The sequence below is a fragment of the Silurus meridionalis genome, chromosome 9 (assembly GCF_014805685.1).
Source record: "Silurus meridionalis isolate SWU-2019-XX chromosome 9, ASM1480568v1, whole genome shotgun sequence".
NCBI classification, from domain to species: domain Eukaryota; kingdom Metazoa; phylum Chordata; class Actinopteri; order Siluriformes; family Siluridae; genus Silurus; species Silurus meridionalis.
Window position 1 is genome coordinate 2,569,682 of NC_060892.1, and position 22,858 is coordinate 2,592,539.

At 39.2% G+C, this 22,858-nt stretch overlaps 1 protein-coding gene across 3 annotated transcripts in view; it reads right to left on the reverse strand.

Moving 5' to 3' along the window:
* rabgap1l (RAB GTPase activating protein 1-like) overlaps window positions 1–22,858 on the reverse strand; it is a 110,554-nt gene that overhangs the window by 29,301 nt on the left and 58,395 nt on the right. For all 3 annotated transcript variants that reach the window (XM_046858402.1, XM_046858401.1, XM_046858403.1), the window contains exons 14-17: window positions 8,727–8,840; window positions 6,868–6,942; window positions 3,873–3,998; window positions 1,727–1,870 (exon numbers count right to left, since the gene is read on the reverse strand). In XM_046858402.1, the coding sequence (XP_046714358.1) occupies window positions 1,727–1,870; window positions 3,873–3,998; window positions 6,868–6,942; window positions 8,727–8,840 (459 nt within the window). The remainder of the gene's footprint in view (window positions 1–1,726; window positions 1,871–3,872; window positions 3,999–6,867; window positions 6,943–8,726; window positions 8,841–22,858) is intronic.

Genomic DNA, 22,858 nt, shown 5'->3' on the forward strand with positions numbered 1-22,858 from the left:
CACAATATGGACTGAGATATAAATTATTAGGACACCTGACTTTCCCAGCCATATGGGGTTCTACAAACTGTTACCACAAACCTGGAGGTACACAATCGTTCTGTCTAGAGTTATACACTGATCAGACATAACATTATGACCACCTGACTAATATTGTTTTGGTCCCATTTTGCTGCTGAAACAGTCGAGACCCGTTGAGCATCAACAGCATGAACTTCTTCAGTAGTTTGAGCTACAAGAGCTCGTCTGTTAGATCGGACCACACGGACCAGCCTTCGCTCCTCACGTGCATCAATGAACCTCGGCCGTCCGTGACCCTGTCGCCGGTTCACCACTGTTACCTCCTTGGAGCACTTTTAATAGATACTGAGCACTGCAGACCAGGAACATCCCACAAGAGCTGCAGTTTTGGAGACGCTCTGATCCAGTCGTCTAGACGTCACGATTTGTGAAATTCTCGCCCAATTTTCTTGCTTTAGACGTCAACTCTGACATCAACAGGTGCCATGATGAAGAGATCATCAGTGTTCTTCACTTCACCGCTCATAATGATATAATAATGTTATGCCTGATTCAGTTATTTACAATTATATTGATTTGATTGTATATGCGCACACAATTCAATCAATATAATAAAAAAAAACGTATTGCATTAATTAGATTTATTCGATTTTATTTTTTCATATTTTATTTTTTATTTAATCCCAGCAGTTGTTTTATTTAAAATAGTTTTTAAAAATTTAAACAGTAACAAACAAAAAGCAATTTTATGCATTTCTCTTCGCTCTTTATGTTCTTCCGAGATCCTTTGGGTCCTTGTCTTCGCCGTTCATTCGGCGGCTTTGCAGCCCGTAGCGGAATAATTAAACGTTTCCTCGCTCTGTCTCGGTCAATGAGTCGCATGATGAGAATCTGTTCGATGTGTCTGAGGGCACGTCTCTATCTTCCTGCCTTTCTGCATCCGGATATCCAAAACTCCAGCTCTTTTATCGAGTTCTTTATCTCAATGGATGGATTTTAATTTCAAATAGAACTTCACATGGTGCTTTTTTTAACATCCCATTTCACATTTAGTCTCCTTTTCGCTGTTATGTGGAGATTCATTGAGCCACAAATGTGTTAGTAAATTCAGGTAGTGATGTAGGTTCGGTGAAGAGACCTGGGATCCAGTCAGTGTTCACACTCATCCCGAAGTTCAGGACTCTATAATCAGGCCACTGATGATCTTCCACTCCATGCTGAAACAAGTTTGTGTCTCCTAGTTCAGGTGAAGGACAAATTCACTGCTACCGCAACCAAAGACGTCCTGTACAACTGTGTACCTCCGACGGTAGAGTAACATTTTGGGAAAAGAACCACATATGGATGTAAAAAGGTCAGGTGTCCTAATACTTTATCTTCATACCATCTACCATCACCAGTCTATCTGTGGCGATGATGCTGGACCAAGGTCAAAAAGATAATGAAGGACCTCAACCATCCAAGAAATGGAATCTTCTCTTTATTGCTGTCAGGGAAACGTTTCTGATTCAAGAAGATCATCACTGAGAGAATGTGGAGGAGTTTCATGCTGGCAATACTGCTCACCTTCCCCCATCATGGACATGGACCTGCCTATCGTACCACGTCTAATTATGTATTTCACACAAATTTCTGCTCCTAATAAAATGCTATGACGCTATATAACATTATTATGTAATCTGTGAAATAACGATGGTTTGCGCACCTCACACAGCAGCAGGTCGGTGATGTGGAAGACCATGCAGAGGGGGAACTTGGCAGTGAAGAGAGTCAGGAACCATTGGGAGGCGTACATATGAGCCTCCAGATTCAGATCCTGGAAGTGAGACCACAAGTCTGGGAGCTGCTCCTACACACAGAGAAAAAAAAACAAGAAAAACTGTTAAGAGCAGCGATATTATTCATTCTGTATGAAAAAAACAAAACAAATCAAACATCATGGATTTTCATTCTTTCCTTATTTTTTCCTTTATACTGTATACAGGCCTGTACACAATACTCAGTGTGATCTAGTAGTAATTTGCAGATGATTAAAAAAAAAAAAAAAAAAAAAAGAAAAGAAAAGAACCACATTAAAAGCAGTCTTATTTGCACACTGTTCACAGGAAATACGTGAAACTGTTTTGCATCATTACATAGTGACTTTAAAAGGCAGGCTTTGGGGCGGTAATGTACATTTACAGTATATTTTTATATGGAAAACCTACATTTTCCAGTCGAATGTGCTTCTTCCCCAAACTGTTACCACAAAGCTCTGACCTCAAACCCTCTCAACATGATGGACAGGAAAGCTGACTGCACCCCAGGCCTCCTCACCTCACAACCTTGTGGTTGAATGAATCTCCAGAAATCTCCACAAAATCTAGTGGAACGTCCTCCCAGAAGAGTGGAGATTATTGTAAGAGCAAATGGTGACTGTATGTAGAATTGGATGCTCAATACACCCGTGTTATAGTAAGGTGTGAATAGACTGCATTAAAAAAAAAAAAAAAAAAAAAAAGGAAACGCTTATAGAAAACCTCCTGCTTGCTCACCACGGCCTGTGTGTGTGTGTGTGCATGTGTGTGAACCATCTCCGAACCGATCGATGCGAACTCTCTAGTCAAAGGGAACTTATCAATACTAACTCCATTGTCCTGAATGCTGAAAAGAAGTCGGTTTTGAGGCTGAATTCGTTTAAACACAAAATTAAAAGCCATTTTGCCGTAACTTTTATATTTCACACTGAATGTTACACAGTTTTAAAAGAAAGAAAAACAACCAGACTTCCAGTTTCCTCGCTCAAATCCCTACGCTCGCCCATTTTTCCTGCTTCTGACATCGACTTTAAGGACAAAACGTTCAACTTGCTGCAGGGTTTTTTATTTCAAGTGACCACTGAAGACGACAAGAAAAAAAATAAAATGTAATAAACAACAAGAAGTTGTATCAGATTTATGAATATGAATGACAATTAATGGAAAATTTAAAGTAATATACTGCAAATTACCATGAATATCACCTGAAAAATATTACAATACATATTTTAAATTTTTCACCACACCTGGGTGACTAGAATGAGTTTAAAAAGAAAAGTACTTGTCACGTGTACATCACAGTATAGTGAAATTCTGTCTTCGGATATGTGAGGGTCAGAGCACAGGGTCAGCCATTATACAGCACCCCTGGAACACCCTGGAGGGTTAAGGGCCTTGCTTAAGCGGTGCTTGAAAACCTTCTGATCAGTAACAAAGAGAATTAACCACTGAGCTCTCACTCCACCACGACTTCCTGTTTTACAGGGGTCAACACTTTATCCAAATTCCCTTAGTCATTCATCACAATCGGTAAGATCAAATAATACAGCTGTGAAGTGCAGCAAAAGGTTGTTGAGCTTCACAAAACAGAACTACAACTCCTGTGCACAAAAACACGCAATTTGCCTTTCATTTCGAATTCCCAGGAAAAGTAATGCAGAGAAAACGCACAGAAAACCCGAGGTCATTTAGTGAGTTTAACATCGAACTACAAGGGTGTTTATTGTGTTTCTTGCTTAACTAATAGCATTTGTTTAGAAGGTCTGTGATGCAGCGCTCTGTTCTACTGCGTTTTTCAGGACGTGGGTCTTTAGAAAGAGGTGGATTGATTCAGGCAGGAAACACGACCCGTCATTTTGCAATGTTTTGATATCACTAAGAACAGAATATTTTAGTGATTATTTTTTTAATAAAGATGAAGAGTTAAACAATAAAAGATAAATATCTCACAGACGTCTTTACTCATATGTACAGATGGTTTCAATATTATTGGATTGCACTGTATAACCAACCTTCAGACTCTGGTTTCATCATAAGAATTTTGAACGTATGAACCTGTATCAGGCGCTCCAGCTGGTAGAACTTGCAGTGTAGGTCCTCGAAGTTGTTCCTGTAGAGATCCCGGAGTTTGTAGTCGTACATGATCTTCACCAGCACGCAGAACGCCTGCTCCTCTGGCATCTACACACAAACACACACACAGGCCTAAGAGTGGTTTTACTGTTATACTGCATCATTTCTGGTTCTTATCCTTTCGCAAAGTTGGAATTTGCTTGAAGCTCACTGCCCTCAGAGTCCATAGACGTTTCCCTAAAAGCCTTAATATCATCTATGATGATTAAATGCATGTTTCTAGTGACATTTGTACAAAGTTTCTTTTTTTTGTGTGTACGTTTTCAAGTTTAAAAATAATTTGTAAAAAATACTGAAAACTCGCACTGTATGTTCCGCACATAAAATAAAACTGCATTTGGTACAAATACGTGTACTGTTACACCCCTTTACCATTATCACGTTAATAAGTTAAACCAGACATATAATCAAAACAATATCCTTAAACAGTTACTGGAAAAAGACCAAAGTTGAAGAAGAGTTTGAAAGAAAGCAGCGGCCGTGAGAGAAGAGTTCACAGAGATAGAGGAGCAGAAGGAGAAAGACGTACTGTTAACAGTGATGGAGATGAAGAATCGATGAACGGAAGTCGGCGAGAAGCTGAGAACAAGATGGAGCGGTCAAGAGGGATTGGTGTTACATAAAGGACTTGTAGCGGATGAGGAGAAAACTTGATAACAGGATCCTTAGTGAGCCAGAGGCTTTGACGGAGTTTTGCCAAGCGACTATTTGAAAGATTTGAAATGTGTGAAAGCCGAGAAAGAAAGCGAGCGAGATGTCACTACTCAGACATAATGCGGTTAAAGGAAAATGGTTTGCTCAAAGTTGCTGTTCAAAGTGTTTGTCTGGTACGGTGGTGTAAACCGGTGTGTGTGTGTGTGTGTGTGTGTGTGTGTGTTGTATCTGAGGGAGAGAGTGTTAAGGTGGGGAATTAATCACAGAGACTGTGTGTGTGTGTGTGTGTGTGTGTGTGTGTGTGTGTGTGTGTGTGTGTGTGTGTCCCCTGAATGGGCTCCTGCAGGTAGACAGTCTAAGGCATTAATATTCCTGTCACCTCCTGGGCTTCCAGGGTAAAAAAACAAACCCTTCATACATACACACTTCCACTCAGAGCTTCTGCAGAAATGTTACTCAATCGTATGGGTACAGGTTTTTAATGCTTAAAATGTAGAATGTTGAAAAAGTTACTTGATTGGTATGAGGACAAGATTTTTCTTTTCTTATTTGTGGTTCCACAAAGTTGGAGGCACACAATTGTATAGGATGTGTTTGGATACAGTGGGAACAAATTTTGTTTTCATTTGAACTAGGAGACCTGAACCTGTTCCAGCATGGCAATGCATCAGTACCTGACTTTACTAACAGCCTTGTTTCTAAAGAAATCTCCACAAAATCTAGTGAAACATCTTCCCAGAAGAGTGAAGGTTACAGCTAAAGGGGATTAAACGTGAAATGAGATGTTCAAAATAGTTAGGTGTCCTCAAATTTATATATATAGTGTATATTACTGAGACCTGAGTTTTAGACACCACATTTGACATGTTTTTGCTGTTTCACTAACAAAAATGTTTCCAGACAAAATCACAGCATTGTTTTGTGTCTCTGAGCAACAGTGAGTGAGTCAATGCGATTTATTTGTCAAAAATTAATTTGTTACTAATAGTCAAAATCTCTATTATTTTAATTGACTATTAAATGTAAGAATTTGACTCAAAAATGATGCACACTTTCAGAAAAAAATGTCTTTAAAGGAGCTTCTTTTTCTTCTTCGTTTGGCTTCTCCCATTAGGGGGCACCACAGCAGATCATCCGTCTCCATACCCCCTTGTCCTCTACATCTGCCTCTTTCACCCCAACCACCTGCAAGTCTTCCCTCACCACATCCATAAACCTCCTCCTTGGTCTTCCTCTTTTCCTCCTTCCTGGTGGCTCCATCCTCAGCATTCTCCTACTGATATACCCCATGTCCCTCCTCTATACATGTCCAAATCATCTCAATCTCGCCTCCCTCACCTTGTCTCCAAAACGTCCTACATGTGCTGTCCCTCTAATAAACTCATTTCTAATCCTATCCATTGTCGTCACTCCCAACAAAAACCTCAACCTCTTCAGCTCTGCTCCCTCCAGCTCCACTTCCTGTCTTTTACTCAATGCCACTGTCTCTAAACCATACAACATCTCAGGTCTCACCACAGTCCTATAAACTTTCCCTTTCACTCTCACAGATACTCTTCTATCACAAATCACTCCTGTTATCACTCTTTTCCACCCACGCCACCCTGCCTGCACTCTTTTCTTCACTTCTCTAACACACTCTACATTACTTTGCACTGTTGACCCCAGGTACCTGAACATCTCCACCTTCTCCACCTCTTCTCCCTGCAACCGCACCTCCACTGCCCTCCCTCTCATTCACACACATGTACTCTGTCTTACTCCTACTGACTTTCATTCCCCTTCTCTCCAGCGTTTGTACCTCCACCTCTCCAGGATATTCTTAACCTGCTCACTACTCTCACCACAAATCACAATATTATCCGCAAACATCATAGTCTACGGAGACTCCTGTCTGACCTCGTCTTCCTGTCAACCTGTCCATCACCAGTGCAAACAGGAAAGGGCTCAGAGCCGATCCTTGATGCAGTCCAACCTCCACCTTGAACAAGTCTTTTGCTCCTACTGCCTATATGCATATGGGTATAAAATGCCCATAAAACGTAAAATTCGATTTTAACTCATTGGAATACATTAATCTGTCATTGCTGCGAACTGACCACAACACAGAATATGAAAAATATGAATGATGTAGGAGTCAGCTGTCCATGGTCCTTAAAGTACAATAAGTACAATACACACTCAGCAAAATATTGACTAATTATCGTTATTGTTAAAAAAAGTAATACAAATATTGAGATTAATACAAGTGATCAATACTTACATGCAAGAGCAACACTGCTGCCAGGAAAGACTGGCCTTGGCAATAACCAATCTCCTCATCATATACAGAGTAAGCCTGCAGACATTAAAGGAGACAATATGTTTATTTAGTCCACATGGCAGCTATACACTAAGGCAGGGGTGCCCAAACTTTTTGGCTCAGGGGCCATATTGACGTAAAAAAAATTGTCATACAGGCCAGCATGAATTTTAATCCACTGTGCTCGCCAACCATGGCAGGTGCACCATCTGTAATAATCCCTGTGATTTTATTCCACTGTAGTTTTATGTCATCTACGGCGGAACAAACAGAATCAAATAAATCTGTCCCTCTTGTTTGGTCCTTAAGGCTCTGGAGGTCAAGTAGCTCTTCACTCATGTTCATTTCACTGTCCACTCCTCTCAAAAAAATCAGTAACTGAGAGGTGTCGGATGCATCCGTGCTTTCGTCGCAGACTAACGAAAAAAATTCCACTCCCTTTGCCTCCAACTGTCTCTTAATATCAGATGAAACTTCTTCAAATCCTCTGTGACACAGTGCTACGAGCCGGCAAACATTGGCGAACTGTTGCTTTTTCTCAGGAAAAATGTTCTCTACCATTTTCATCACACAGTCTTTAATAAATTCACCCTCAGTAAAAGGTTTGCAGTGCTTGGCAATCAGCGTTGCCACCTCATAGCTTGCCTTTGTGGTATTTTCATTTGACTCAATGGCTCTTGTGAAAAAGCGTTGCTGTGCCGTTAAACCAGCTTCAAGTTGCTTTAATTTTTCACCGCGTTCGTTCCCAGTTAGCTTGTCGTAATTAGCATGTTTCTTCTGGTAGTGCCTCTTTATATTGAACTCCTTGAACACAGCCACAGTCTCTTGGCAAATTAGGCAGACACAGTTGTTTCGTAACTCAGTAAAAAAAAATTCCGATTTCCACTTGTCATGGAAATGGCAGCACTCGCTGTCAACTTTACTTTTCTTACTTCCAGTTGCCATTTTAGAAATGGGCAAAAAACAGATCAGGTGCAAAACGGGGTCGCGAGAGTTCGGCCACAAGTTTACTGCTATCTTGTGGTGAAATATAAAATTGCTTTTTTTTATGCATGTATTTTATACTGTGGACAACAGTACTGGCGGGCCATATATTATTGATTTTATGACAGATGCTTGGAGCCAGTGGAAATATGAACGCAGACCGCACTTTGGGCATGTCTGCTCTAAGAAAAGTGCTATCTGCCCTCTTCTGCATACATAAGCTAACAGAATTCCATGATTGGCAAGTGTCACTCTCATTAACACCAAGCCTTCCACTCAGAGACCGAGGCCTAGTATGCTCACATGAACTTCTGGATTCAAATGTATTATCGTTAATAATAAATAAATAAATAAATAAATAAACACTATTAAACTCTCAATTTCTTAAAGAACATCAGGAAAGTGACATCAACATACAGAGTAAAGCATACAGAAATATCAGTATATGCAAATAAACTCAGACTGGAATGCATCTTAGCTAATTACAAACACAGATAATAGAAAGGCAACACTTTATACACTATACGGACAAATGATAGCCACAATGAGCCCTTGTGTCCGTCACACCTGATTAAATCTGTTCAGTCACTTGTTTTTGGCCTTCAGAGAAGTAGAAGTTTAGGCTCCTGCTATTAATGAGCACGTTAACACGAAGCTGGGATTTGAATTGAAGCCAGAACCGTTCACAGAGCTGGTGAGATACATTTAAACCTGATAAAAGTCGAAAAATTCAACAACTCCATAGGATTTACAGAAGCAAATTTTGAAAAGACGAAAAAGAAGAGAAACCTGAACCGTTAGAACTCTCTGTTCTATAAACCAGTATTTTTGCTTACCTTGCAGATCTTGTAGAGCGAATCTTGACCGTCACCATCCGAGTCCTTAAAGTAGTCGTGAGCGGGGAAGGTGCGATGGATGTCCCTGGTAATAACGCCTTCCTGTGGCGACTCCTGGAGGTCGCAATAATGCATGCAAGCAAACACAGAAAAAAGACATGTTGAAATGCGGCCGCCTGGTGAATTCACCCGTGTAACAATACAGCTGAAAATTGGTGGGTGGTGGGGGTTGGGCGATACAGGAGTCTACAAAAGTCTCCTGTAAATCTGAGCGCAAGCAGGTATTAATGGGGGTTCAAGAACCTTTCGCTACAATGAAGGACAATGCAGAGCTCTTAAATATATGTCCACTGTCCTCTGCACTGGAGCAAGTCATTACTGCATTTCCTCTCCATAAACTTCAAGTCTAAATACGGCAGGATTAATTAGGCTCCAGAACAATGGCGAATGTAAACGCGTAAAGAACTGTAGAGCGTGTGGACAGCTGTCGGTAAGAGGACAAAATTTCAATTCGATTTCACATGTAAGACAGGCAACAACTCTCAAAAAAAAAAAAAAAAATTCCTAACTGTTAACACATGCAATAATTGGACCGTTTCACAAAAACAGTTTTCCTCCTTCGGCCGTTTGCTGTGTGCTGCAGTTGAGAGCCGAACGAGTCCGTCTGAAATGTCTGTTGTCAACAAAAGCGTCGAAAGTGAGAGGCAGAAAGTCCTTGAAACAAGAGAATCGACATTTAATCCAGAAGAGTTTACACAACTCGGACTGACGGAGAGAAAAACGCTGTGCGCGTGATAGCAAGATTACAGAGGAGATGAGGCGCATGTGGTGTTTACTTTCATTTAGTCTTTAAAGACCTTCAGAATCCGCTGAAAGGTGTCAGAACGTCGACATGCAATGAGTGCAGGGGTTTTCGTAATAACTACATTTTCTATTTGATTTATTTATTTATTTATTTATTTTTTGGCAACACTAAATTTCAGGAAAGTCGAAAAGAAAATAGAAACGGTATTTAGCTGTCAGTAAAGTAGAAAAGAAGAATATGTAACCTAATTCAGAAACATGCCAGAAGCATGGAAAAACTGGGGCGTGTGACTAAATACACAGTAACTATCAATTTAACACACAATCTAATATGTTAATATCTTGATTGTGGCCTGAATTTATATTTATACCACTGTGAATCAAGCATTTCCTTTTCCTAGTGCAGATTGCATTTCTATTTAGGGAGACTTCTACTTTAACTTCACTACAGTTCACAGGCAAATATCGGCTTTTTACTCAACTACATCTCGCAAATCAGTCGTTCTTTATTATTTTACGAGGGGATACAAACTGGTCAGCAAGCCACCAATCAGGGTCAGAAACATTAGAGTATTTTCACATAAACAAAGCTGATTGAGCAAAAATGTTGATAAAATGATAACAGGAACATTAAAGCCAAGTAATAATATAGTACTTTGGATACTAAAGTACATTTGAAGGCAAAAACATTTTGGAACTTTTACTCGAGTGAAAGTACTTTAACCTTTTAAAGTAAATTATACATATACATACATAATGAATAACTGCAGGTGTTCAGACGTTCCTAATAAACTGGCCAGTGTGTATACGTTATATCACACCCGCATCCCGACTCAGTTCCCTTTTCCCTGAGCCTTTTTGTGGATCGTAATTGCCAGGACTTTGTCCAAGTACACGTGCGCTCACAGATGACACGTGTCAGGATCCAATCAGGATCTCGAGGGAACGGTTTTCTGTGCAGCGAGTTCACAGGAAGTCGTTTGAAATGCCTGACTGAGTTTTGCACATTCTGCACTCCTGATTAGAAATTATATCCGTCTTTCTCGCTGACATAGGGTCTCTCTTCCAGACGCGTTGTGAAATTAATATGGTTCTTTGACCTTCAGAGATTTTATGAGAGTGGAAATCATTTTATGCTTATAAGAATATCAAATATCTATAAAATTTGAATGCAACTATTTTATTTCTATTCTGAATACATCGGTTCCACTGTATTCTGAATGAGGTATGTCGAGTCCAGAATGTACAATATATGACAAAACTCATTTGTATGGTTCACAATGATTACGCATTATATCCGTAGATATTAGGGGTGTCACGGTACACTAAAGTCACGGGTCGGTAAAATTTCGGTCGGTCAGGGAGAAGAAACGCAAAACAAAACTGCTTGCCGTTTTTTAACATCAACAGTTTACTTTTTTTTTTTTTTAAAACAATTTCAAATGAAATGCATACTTGGTGAAATAATATATAAAATACTATTTGATATTTTATTCAGAAAGAAAATTAATTAATTAATTTAATACACTATCATTTTAATCAAATTGAGTAATCAATTAAATTAGCACAAATTAAAATAGCTGGAAAAAAAATTATTAAATAGTTTACATTTCTTAAACCTTATTTGGGTAATACAGATGTGTAAGTGTGTGTGTGTGTGTGTGTGTGTGTGTGTGTGTGTGTGTGTGTGTGTTTTAATATTTAGCCAATAAACATCTTTAACTCTATCGGTCAATACGCATTTATTAACTAAAGACATATATAAAAGTTTAATAAGTGGTCAGGGTTAGGGTAACCCCTAACCCTAACCCTAACCCTAGATTTGGGGCAGACGGGATTCATAGCAGGACACTCGAGATCCTCCTAAAGCACATTTTTATTTATTTTTTTATTTTTGAATAATTTATTGAATGATTTTTCTTCTCAGCAAAATTAGGAAGCTGGGGTCAGAGCGCAGTCTCATCCATCTTTCAGCTCCCCTGGAGCACTAAGGGGTTAAGGGCCTTGCTCAAGGGCCCCAAACGTGTCAGATTAGCGATATTGGGGCTTGACCCCCCAACCTACCTATTAGTAACTTAAAGAGCCTTAACCACTGAGCAACCACCTCTTATATCAGCATCGGCATCATGATGCTGGAACAGGTTTGTGTCGCCAAGTTCAAGTGAAGGGAAAACCTAAAGCTGCTGCATCCAATGATGTCCGGTACAATTACGGCAGGTGTCCCAATACTTTTGCCCATATAGTGTGGGTGAGATGAAACACGTCGATTCTAGATGTTTGAGAGCGGTCCAAATGAGCAGCTTCTCAGAGAGAAATCTGTCCGAAAGTAGTTCCTGGCTAAAATGAGGTTCTTGAAGGCACATACTGTAGAGCTGCAGATAAAAGGCTTCAACTCTGACAGATGAGCTTCTCTCTCTCTCTGCATAGCACACACACAAACACACACACACAAACACACACACACTGTGAGCATGACAAACACATAGCTGCCACGAGCCATTTGTTAGTTTGAGAATAAAGCTCTGCAGCCGGAGCCTCGGAATGAATGGCGTTCAATAGCGCGCAGTGAAACGAGTGTAGCATCTATCTACAGCCTTCTACTGCAAGCCGTGAGCGCAGAAACATGGCCGCGCTGACGCTCCTGGAACAGTTTAACTGCCGCAATCGCTCATGAAAATGGATGGCAAGTCTTTTGCTAAAATAACTTTCAGGGAAAAAAAAAAAAAGCATCATCAGCAGCAGCATGTAGTTTTGAAGCCGCACTGCATTTTCTCTGCTTTCTATGCTACCAGGAGAATTTCCACCGAGAACTCGTTTGTGCGATCCCCTTTGAAAATGTTCTTACTGCAGCTTATCGAAATCCTCTAAATAGATATAAATCAGTGGTTACGAAAAAACTTGTTCGTATACAAGTATTAACCGTTTTATTAGGAACACTCCATAACGCCTTAACTTTCAACTGTCTGATCAGCTCATCATGGTGGACGGTTCAATTCAGAAATTGTGTTTTTATTGTTTTGGACCATGCCTGCTGACGTCATGGAACCTTAGGGAAGTGAACATTGAAAAAAAAAAAAGACAAGGCAATATGGTTTATCAATATAAAATATTTGAATTAATGTGACGAGACGAATTTGAGAGGAAAAAGAGAAATAGATAAAAAAAATGGCATGTGGTGTTGACTAGAATGATCAGCAAAAACCCATACCGATAGTTTTTCCGGGTTCCGGAATAAATGTCAGATGTCATTACGAGATACGGGAGCGGCCTCTAGAGGCAAATCACTGACACTACGTGCATTTTTTATTATTATTTTCCGTGAGACTGAATGCTGCTCGGAAAGCGCTATATTACAGTTATAATTTATAATTTATTCATTTTATTTATAAATTCATTTATTCATATTTATTTTATTTTGCACATTTCAATGATTCAGTACTGTTTCATTATTAGCTTCATTATTAGGAGGGACTTAATACAGCTGTCTGGGTCAGTCTGTGCCAGATCTTGATGCCATTGACCTGCTTTTGCATGATTTCATGCAGTGTCCATATAGATATTCATAATACATATGCCATTACAATCCACCTTTTAAAATGAAGTTAGGCCAGTAATAGTAAACATTTTTATATTTTATTGGAATTGCTTTTTTAGGTCACTCCGTATCTCAAGTGAAATCTCACAGAAACTACCAATCTGAAATTCCATCACATAAGCACTTCATTAGACACATTCGTGCATATTCATTTTTCATTATACTAAATAAAGGACAGTTGATTGGATAAACAAATGAATAATCGTCACATATTGTACCATCACACTTTCTTCAAGCATGAACATATGCTCTTTTTCCTGTCCATCCAAATCTTCCTCACACAAATGGCTACCATCTGTTCTTCTGGTGTTTACAGGTCAGAAGATAATAGGAGGAGATTCCATAAAAATGACATATATATATATATATGCTTTCCACATCGGTTAAACAGAGGTCAAGGACTCTGTTAAATATCCAAATCACATCCAATGCAAAGATTACCAACATTAATCACTACATAAGCAAAAGCTTTTATTTTAAACATGCATAATACAATATTCCCCTCACACAGATCACTGGTTGACTATACAGTTACGCCTCTACAGGTGTCGCTAATACAGAGATCGGGAGTGTAATAAGACCATAATCAAGAGAGACATCACAAATCCCATATACCATATATGAGATATAAGAATCCTTGACTATTGCTCTGAGCTTAGAGGAACATGTTTCTGATATTTCACCAGTTAATCTAACCACAATCACAACAGACATCTACGTTGGTCCACAGTGCCATTAGCAAATGGCTACTCCGACACTTCCAAGTTCCAGAGCGTCATTTAACACCGGACCCGCGCGGCCGAAATCTCTTAGACAGGCCCGAGTTATGAACACTTTGATTCAATTAACGGTGCTTGTCGCTGCCGAACTGAAATGCCATTTATCAACCGACTCCAGAGAGGAGGAGACGGCAGAGTTTCTTCTCACCTGGGCCGCTTCATTTCAAGTCCTTGTGCTCCACTAATTAGCTTTATTAAAGAGCAGCCAGCTGAACGAGGAAGCGGAGGGGATAATAGAGAAGCGAGTGATTTATTAGTGAACAAATTCTAATTGAAAACAAAGACGTGGCATTCTGTTAGCCACAGTCTACTGCAGCTGATTATCATAATCACAATGCATTGCCCTGTGAGAGAGTTCTTTAGTGAGACCCGACTTTATCCTGACGTTATTACTGTTTAATGTAGAGTGTATTTAGGGAGGGGCTTGTATTTAAATATGATCCTGGACCACGCAACCTGTCCAACTAGTTTCAATTTTAGGCTTCTAGTTATGGTTTTCTGACTCAGAGAGAGAGAGATGTTCAATAGCTAGATAGATGCAGACAGACAGACAGACAGACAGACAGACAGACAGACATGGATACAGTAGACAGACAGACAGACAGACAGACATGGATACAGTAGACAGACAGATAGTCAGACAGACAGATAGATATGGATACAGTAAACAAACATACAGACAGACAGATAGATATGGATACAGTAAACAAACATACAGACAGACAGACAGATAGCCAGACAGACAGACAAAGATGCATACAGTAGACAGACAGACAGATAGATATGGATACAGTAGACAAATATACAGACAGACAGACAGACAGACAGACAGATTGATAGATAGATATATAGATATGGATACAGTAGACAAACATACACACAGATAGATAGATAGATAGATAGATAGATAGATAGATAGATAGATAGATAGATAGATAGATAGATAGATAGATAGATAGACAGACAGACAGACAGACAGACAGACAGACAGACAGACAGACAGAGATGGATGAAGTAGACAGACAGACAGACAGACAGGTAGATAGATATGTATACAGTAGATAAACATACAGACAGATAGATAGATAGCCAGACAGACAGACAGATAGAAAAGAAGAAAGAATGCCACAAGTGTAACAATATTTAGAGACAAACTGTGTAACTTCAAATAAAAACTAAACAAATTGTAGTTTTCTAATATATTTATATATAAATTGTTTGCTTTAAGCTTGTGTCATCCTAAATATATGGTCACAGCTAATAAATAACAGCAGCCGTGAAAAGTCAAACCCTATTTCTGTTTTATTTTCTGTGCACTTCCTTTAACATGAGTAATAAAAAGACTCGACCTGAGGCTGTGCGAGGGGAAGGCGGTAAAAACCTGAGAAAGCAATAGAGCAAAAGGCACTAAAAGGTGAAGGGGGAGAAACGAAGCAAAGCAGGCACCAGAACAAAGTATGCTGTCTTCAATCGGATTCCTCTGTGAGGGACAAAGAGCAGGCAGATGGCGGTGGATGTCTCCCACTTCACCCATGGGCTTTTGCTGCCACTCGGAAAATTAGAGACGCTTAGAGGTCTATAAAAAGACTCCCTCGCTGCTAAGAAACCGTGTCTGAGTGGCGCAGCTTTGGCCGTCACTTCTGTTTCATTTTGGCTTGAAACGGTGATGTGATCGACCTCAAATAACGCTGACCAAAGGTCAGATTAAAATGATAACCCTCGACACACAATCCTCTTAGCCAGAATCAATGAGCTAGATAAAGGTTTAGAGGACCAGCAAGATGGCCACAGCAGAAAAACATGGGGACGAATAAATAAAAAAAAAAACCTTGAGCGTTTTAGCTGCAAAGGTTTTCAATTAGAGTCGCTTTCTCGAGCAGCAGTGACGACGGGAATCCCGCTTGGAAATGAAATGGAAATAAAAGGTCAAGCAGGCGCAATAAAAATGGCTCAAACTGGATTAAACAGCAAAGACGAGTAGAGTGGTTTTATTTGGTAACGAGAAAAAAAAAGCCTTTAACTGTATGTTTGTTATTCATCGCAGGACCACGTGATTTAGAGAACGTTAAATACAAATGGGATTGAAGGAAGGCGTACTTTCTTTTTCTTATGACCGTAGTATAAATGTCTAAATTGTTATTGCTTGAAATGTATCATATAATTATCACGTTACTCATCGAAACAAAATGCTTTTCTCTCTAATATTCCACAGTCTTTTCTCCTTTAAACAGCTCTCTGGTTTTCATGTTGGTTTAACAGTTTCAGACATTTTTTTGGATCACAGTTTTTGACAGGTCGATCTTCCAGAAACGTTGGCCTACATGTTGAATTCTGAAGTTCTCTACTGTCTTAAAATCTAACATTAAATGCATTCTGAGATGCTTTTCTCCTCACCGTAATTGTCCCTGACCATAAGATCCAGTTTTTGAGCATTTCGTTTAGTAGTCTGATTTTAGCTCTTGTAATGACCTCCACTCTTCTGGGAAGATGTTTAAGAATATGCTCGTGGAGATTTGTGCCAATACAGCCAGGTGAGGACGTAGGGTGTGGGAAGGAGGCCTGGGGTGCACTCAGTGTGCTAATAGTGCATGATTAGTGTGTGTGTGTGTGTGTGTGTGTGTGTGTGTGTGTGTGTGTGTGTGTGTGTGTGTGTGTGTGTGTGTTGTGTTCAGGGTTCAGAACAAACACTAGGAACAAAAATAAATAAATAAATCCATACTCGCACAAACACATTCGCCCCATTCATTTTTCCCAAAGTGCACGGTTAAGGCATATGAGGGGATCATTTAAGTAGGTTATGGGTCACGGACTGTACATTTTTAACATGGACATTAACATGGACAATAGCACTTAAGTAAAACTATAGAAAGTGAACACAAAAGTCTGCATATCTTTGCATCATTATATTACTTATTAAAGTTCATTCTATAAAGTCCTATATATTAATTAATTGATTGATTGACTGACACCTGTGCATACGTTTAGTATGTGCTTTTTGAACATCCAGTCCTTCTTTGCTATTAAAATAACCTCCGCTCTCCTGGGAAGATGGTTTCTGGGGAGATTTTGTGATTGATTAATAGATTGATAGCAGGAGATCTTCCACTCCTACCAGTGTAAAGCATTTGTTCATGGAGTTCTGGAACAGGTTTGGGTCTCCTAGTTCAACTGAATCGGACATCTCCTGCTACTACATCCAGGAACACAGCGTTTGGGGAAGAACCACAGGTCAGGTGTCCCAGTGCTTTGGTCAATACACTGTATCTCTAATTATGCTTTGGACTTGTGTCCAGTCTTCTCTGTGTGGTCTTCTGCACCCCATACCAGCAGGTTTCCTGTACGATGGAACACTTCTGATAAGTTTAAATGCACTGGGTTTATTTCTGTAAGCTGAGTTTTGAAAACATTGATGACTGACTCGAGCTGCAATTCCGCCACGGTATGGGGTTTGATCACACAATGCTTTGTGACAATGTTCACTGGGATGTCTAGTTTTTTCTTTCATTCTTTCTCCTCCTCTTTTCCTGTGCCTTTTGTCCTCCCCAGCCTCCTGCATCTCTCTCTCTCTCTCTCTCTCTCTCTGTCTCACACTGCACAGTACCTTCACTTTAACTATTACATAAGCACACACACACTATATATATATACTTTGTGGGCACCTGCCCTAAAATGGAACAACCCATTTTACATTTAATCCCAATTTGCTAAGCAATAGCCTCCACTCTTCTGGGAAGATGTTCCACTAGATTTTGGAGTGTGCTTGTAGAGGTTAGCTGAACAGGTTTGGATCTTCAGGTTCAAGTGAAGAGAAAATTCAATCCTACCACATTCAAAAACTTCCTATACAAATGTGTGCATGCAACTTTGGAGAAGAATCACAAATGGCTTGGAAAAGTCAGGTGTCCCAATACTTTTTTTAATATGGTGTATTTAATGAAAACATGCTGCCAATAGCCTTCATTTAAGAAAGGGATCATTGAACACTGCTGTGGACTGGGTTGAAGAAGTGGGGGTGTCTGATTCACCACTGCATCTGGATAAAGATAACGTTGGTGTCCTTTATATCTATTGATCCGAGTAAGGCTCACCTTGCTGAGGTCTCCGCAGGGAGATTGGACACGGCAGTGCACAAGCAGCTGCTTATTTAATCTCAGATACACAGCGCCATTGGTCGATATCACCTCAGATGATTCTATAATTAAGTACTCTTGACTGGGTAAGGTGTGTGTATATATATATATATATATATATATATATATATATATATATATATATATATATATATATATATATATAGCATGCAGCACACTGGTGGGTAAATGACCCTGCTTGATTACAAATCATCTTTTTCTTTTGGCTGCTCCCATTAGGGGGCGCTACAGTGGATCATCCATCTCCATATTACTCTGTCCTCTACATCTGCCTCTTTCACCCCAACCACCTGCATGTCTTCCCTCACCACATCCATAAACCTCCTCCTTGTTCTTCCTCTTTTCCTCCTTCCTGGTGTCTCCATCCTCAGCATTCTCCTACTGATATTCCCCATGTCCCTCCTCTGAACATGTCCAAACCATCTCAATCTCACCTCCCTCACCTTGTCTCCAAAACGTCCTACATGCGCTGTCCCTCTGATAAACTCATTTCTAATCCTGTCCATCATCGTCACTCCCATTCAATTCTCAACATCTTCAGCTCTGCTACCTCCAGCTCCACCTCCTGTCTTTTACTCAATGCCACTGTCTCTAATCCATACAACATCTCAGGTCTCACCACCGTGCTATAAACTTTCCCTTTCACTCTCACAGATACTCTTCTATCACAAATCACTCCTGCTATCACTCTTCTCCACCCACTCCACCCTGCCTGCACTCTTTTCTTCACTTAGGTTTGCAGAAGTCAGTTTACTCTTAGTGCCCGGATCAATGGGGAGGGTTGCGTAATGGCATCCAGCGTAAAACATGTGCCAAATCAAATATGCGGCTCACGAAAGATGCTTGAATATTACAGATAAACAATAAAAATACAAATAAAATAAGCAGACAAAGTGCAAAATCAACAAACAATTGACCAATAATACACGACAGCATTATAAAGCATTCAGCGTTGTATATAAACCATAAGCCAATTGATGTGATTTTTTTAGTCTATTGTCACGTATTATTCAATGTACAACGCTCCGCACTTTACAAACTTTCGCGGATCGTCGACCGTAACGAGTCGACATCATGAAGAATTAATTTTTTTATTACATTTTTATTCATTTGTATTTTTTTTTATTACTTAATACAAAATATTGAATAAAGTATTCTGATTATTTCGATTTGTTATAGTATATTTTATTGATTATTTGATAGTATTTATAGCTCTTACATCATTAGGAGATATGCGTAGTCAATAACGAACACAGCAGCAACTTACGAACAAATTGACGCTACGAACGGTCGTTCGGAAAGTAATTTGTTCGTAAGGTGGGGAGCGCCTGTATTAATAATAGTATTTGCAATAAACAATTCGTCTGTGACTGCAAAGTGGTCAATAAGTCTCATTTGCTAAGCAATAATAAAGATTAGTGCACATTAACGTAGTTATCAGGGAGGATTTGACGACAGCTTTGAGCGACCCATCAGATCCGAAGCTATTTTTCTGGTGGAGGCATTTCTCTACCGACGGAGGAGAATCTAAACCAGGGGTCCCCAAACTACGGCACATTTGGAACATCCCCTTTGAACAATGCCAGAGACTCTATAATTTATTAATGATATAATAATTGGGCAATAATGTGCATTAATCTTGGCGCAATAACTATTAGTTATATGCGTAATAACTTAACTATTATTGTAGTTATTTTCTGCCACCTGTTTTTTACTGCTGCTTTACATTTCAATTCACTTAAAATAAACCTTATGTATATTTATCGATATTTTCTTATTTTTACTTTAATCTTTACTTTGATTTACTGTGAGCAACCAAACAGTTTCTCTATGGGCTCAATAAAGTATTTTAATCCCGATTATTATTATATGAATATTAATATATTCGTATTTATTTTGTTTACCACACTCGTTTTTGTTTGTTTTTTCTGTACTATTTAACATGGGGTTTTTTTTTACCCATTTTATAAACTATCGGTTGATTAATCGGTTATTTGCAGGTACGATCCAACGTAGCTATCGGTTGACCGCTGGTTCTTGACGTAGCCGAATTATTTGCATAAATAAGCAAAAGTTGAATTTTAATAGCAATAAAAAAGAAAATGTAATCATGAGAGTAATAATGCTCTTTTAATAGGCGATACAGAATATCTCTTGAAACATAAATTTGTCTGTATGGAGCAGAACAAAATATTACACTAATCCGGTGTTTGGTCATAAGCTGAAATGGATGCAAACGAATACAGATAAAAAAATACATATATTTTGAATTTGATTTAATTGTTAGTGTAATTTTGTTGCACAACAGCTGACGCACAGCACAAGGAATTTTAATTATGCAATTTAGTGAATATTAATCGAAATGGATTTTTTTTTTTTTTTTTACTTTTTTTGACTTGTGAATGTGCGGGGTAGAAATTGCATTCAATCTGTTTTTATCTTGCAAGAGTTTTTTTTTTCAACTCCATTCAAGTTCCCAGTTATAGGCTTTACATCCTGTTCATTCTCATGGTAAGTTTCCCGTCTTGAACATTTTCCAACCCTAAACCTAAAGGGAAATGTGGGTCTTTTAAGGAAGCTCCATAATGCCTTTCGCCTCCCTGCACATTAAAGCATGTTGAACCTCACACTAAATTTACCAACTGAGGAATTTATCCGTGTCTGAGGAACTGTAGAAAACACATCACAGACACCAACAATGCTTCTCACTCAAAACCCCAACAGTCCTCATTAAAGTCATGACTGATGCATAGGTTTTTTTTCCCCTTGGTGGGTTTGCAGCCCTTTAAAAATCAGCCTGACAACACATCAGCGGGAGAGATAAAAGCTCTCTCCCGAGCCTGCGACAGGAATAAGAGTGAACGCCTCTTGGAAAAGCGAACGACGCTCCTGTGAGCCGCGCTGGGAGACCCCGGGTGTCTGCGTTGGCTGCGAGTGGCCTCCAGTCTTTGCGCCATCGCTGAGGGACAGATGGGTGAAGAAGATTCGGTAGTGACGACACAGCGTGAGGGTATCGACTGTCGTCTCATCGCTCTCAGCAGGGGTTAAGTCGGATGGTTTGGCCTTCAAAATGTCTAGACATTGTACAGCTGTCCACGTTTTTGCTTATGATTGAGAAATAAACTGGTCGACTAAACAATTCTGATGGCATGTAAAGATAATCCTAAACCATAATAATAATAAAATATACAATAAAATAAAGATATAATGAATAACTATATACCATCCGGCTCACTTTTCTGATTCTACAACAGTAATCATCATTCTGGACAATTATTCTGTATATAATAGTATTATTTAATTCAATGATCCTGTATATAATTGATAGTATATCCCAGATTATCCTCATATCTATATATCATCTGTTGTATATACGTTGTGCATTTCCTATAATGATCATTTTATATCCAAAACTCAACACATTGTGCCTTACACACATCCTGCACTAATGTAACCTTTCAACATAATGTATATGGGTTTCTATTTATTTTTAGTGCACTGCTCACCAGCTTCCGCACATATTTTAGCTGCCGGAGCCTTTTTATTTATTTGCCGTACATTTAACATTGATACACTTTTATATTACATGCATGACATATATTTGCATATTTATCTGCACTTGTCAGTTTGTAAAATTGCTACTATTTACACTTCTGGTAGATGTGAAACTGCATTTTGTTGCTGTGCACCTGAACTAGCAGTGACAAAGTCATCCATGCGTCTATCTGTCTGTCTGTCTGTCTGTCTGTCTTCTCACAGTCATTCCATGCCGTCTAGGAGCCTGAAAGAGGCTGTTTTTTGCTTCATCCAACAAACTAATAGAACAGCTGAACACACATGGATGAGAAAACACTCAGTACATTCCCCCGCATGGGATCCGACCCAGAAACCATTACCGGTATTTTCTTGAGACACGAGCTGCAAGCTTAAAAAAAATTAAAAAAAATAAAAAAATTGCTAAAATGAATGCACAATCCGGAGGTGTATTAGCAATTATCGAGTAGCAAGAGAGTGACAGCGAAGGAGGACAAACTGGCAGCTCAGCACAATGAATTAAACGAAAAAAGATTTTCCAAGCATATGCCGTGTCCATACAACAAAAAAAAAATGTGAAGGACGATGCTTTTGTTTCTTTTTTGATTAAATAGCGAAAATGTTGAAAGTAATATTTATTTAATATTTATAGAAACTGGGTTGTTTTTTTCATTCATGATCTCTAATAAAAAAATACTATCTCTAAACTATTTCTTTATCGCTAAATCGCTGCCGGGGGTAAAAAAATATAGGGGGGGTGTTTCCCTGGCGCTGTTTTCTCAGGAAGAAATGTCCACTCTGGAACCATTTCTGCAAATGATGAATAATTTGATGCAAACTAGGGCAATATATTCAGGGATCACAGACAATCTGGTAGAACATGGCGTGAGGCAGGGCGGCGGGGCGGGGTGGTGTTCTATAATGTGTGTCAGATTTTGTGTAGTGCACAGGGTTGCAAAATTTCAGGAATTTTCCATGGGAATTTATGTAAATAAACTGGGAATTTACAAAATTGCAGGTTATTCTATAACAGGGAACTTTAATGTATTGAACAATCTGGCGGGATTTAATGCAATTTCAGTTTAATTTCTACCTGCACATTGATCAGTCACATGCACACTTACTGAAGGGCCACTGAGGCCACGCCCCCTACATGCACTACGCAATCCTCCATCACATAACACACGTTTTGTATGTTATACAGTTTATATACATTTCCCAAATTTTCTAATTAATTCCTATAAATTCCCATCAAGTTCTGGTAAGTTT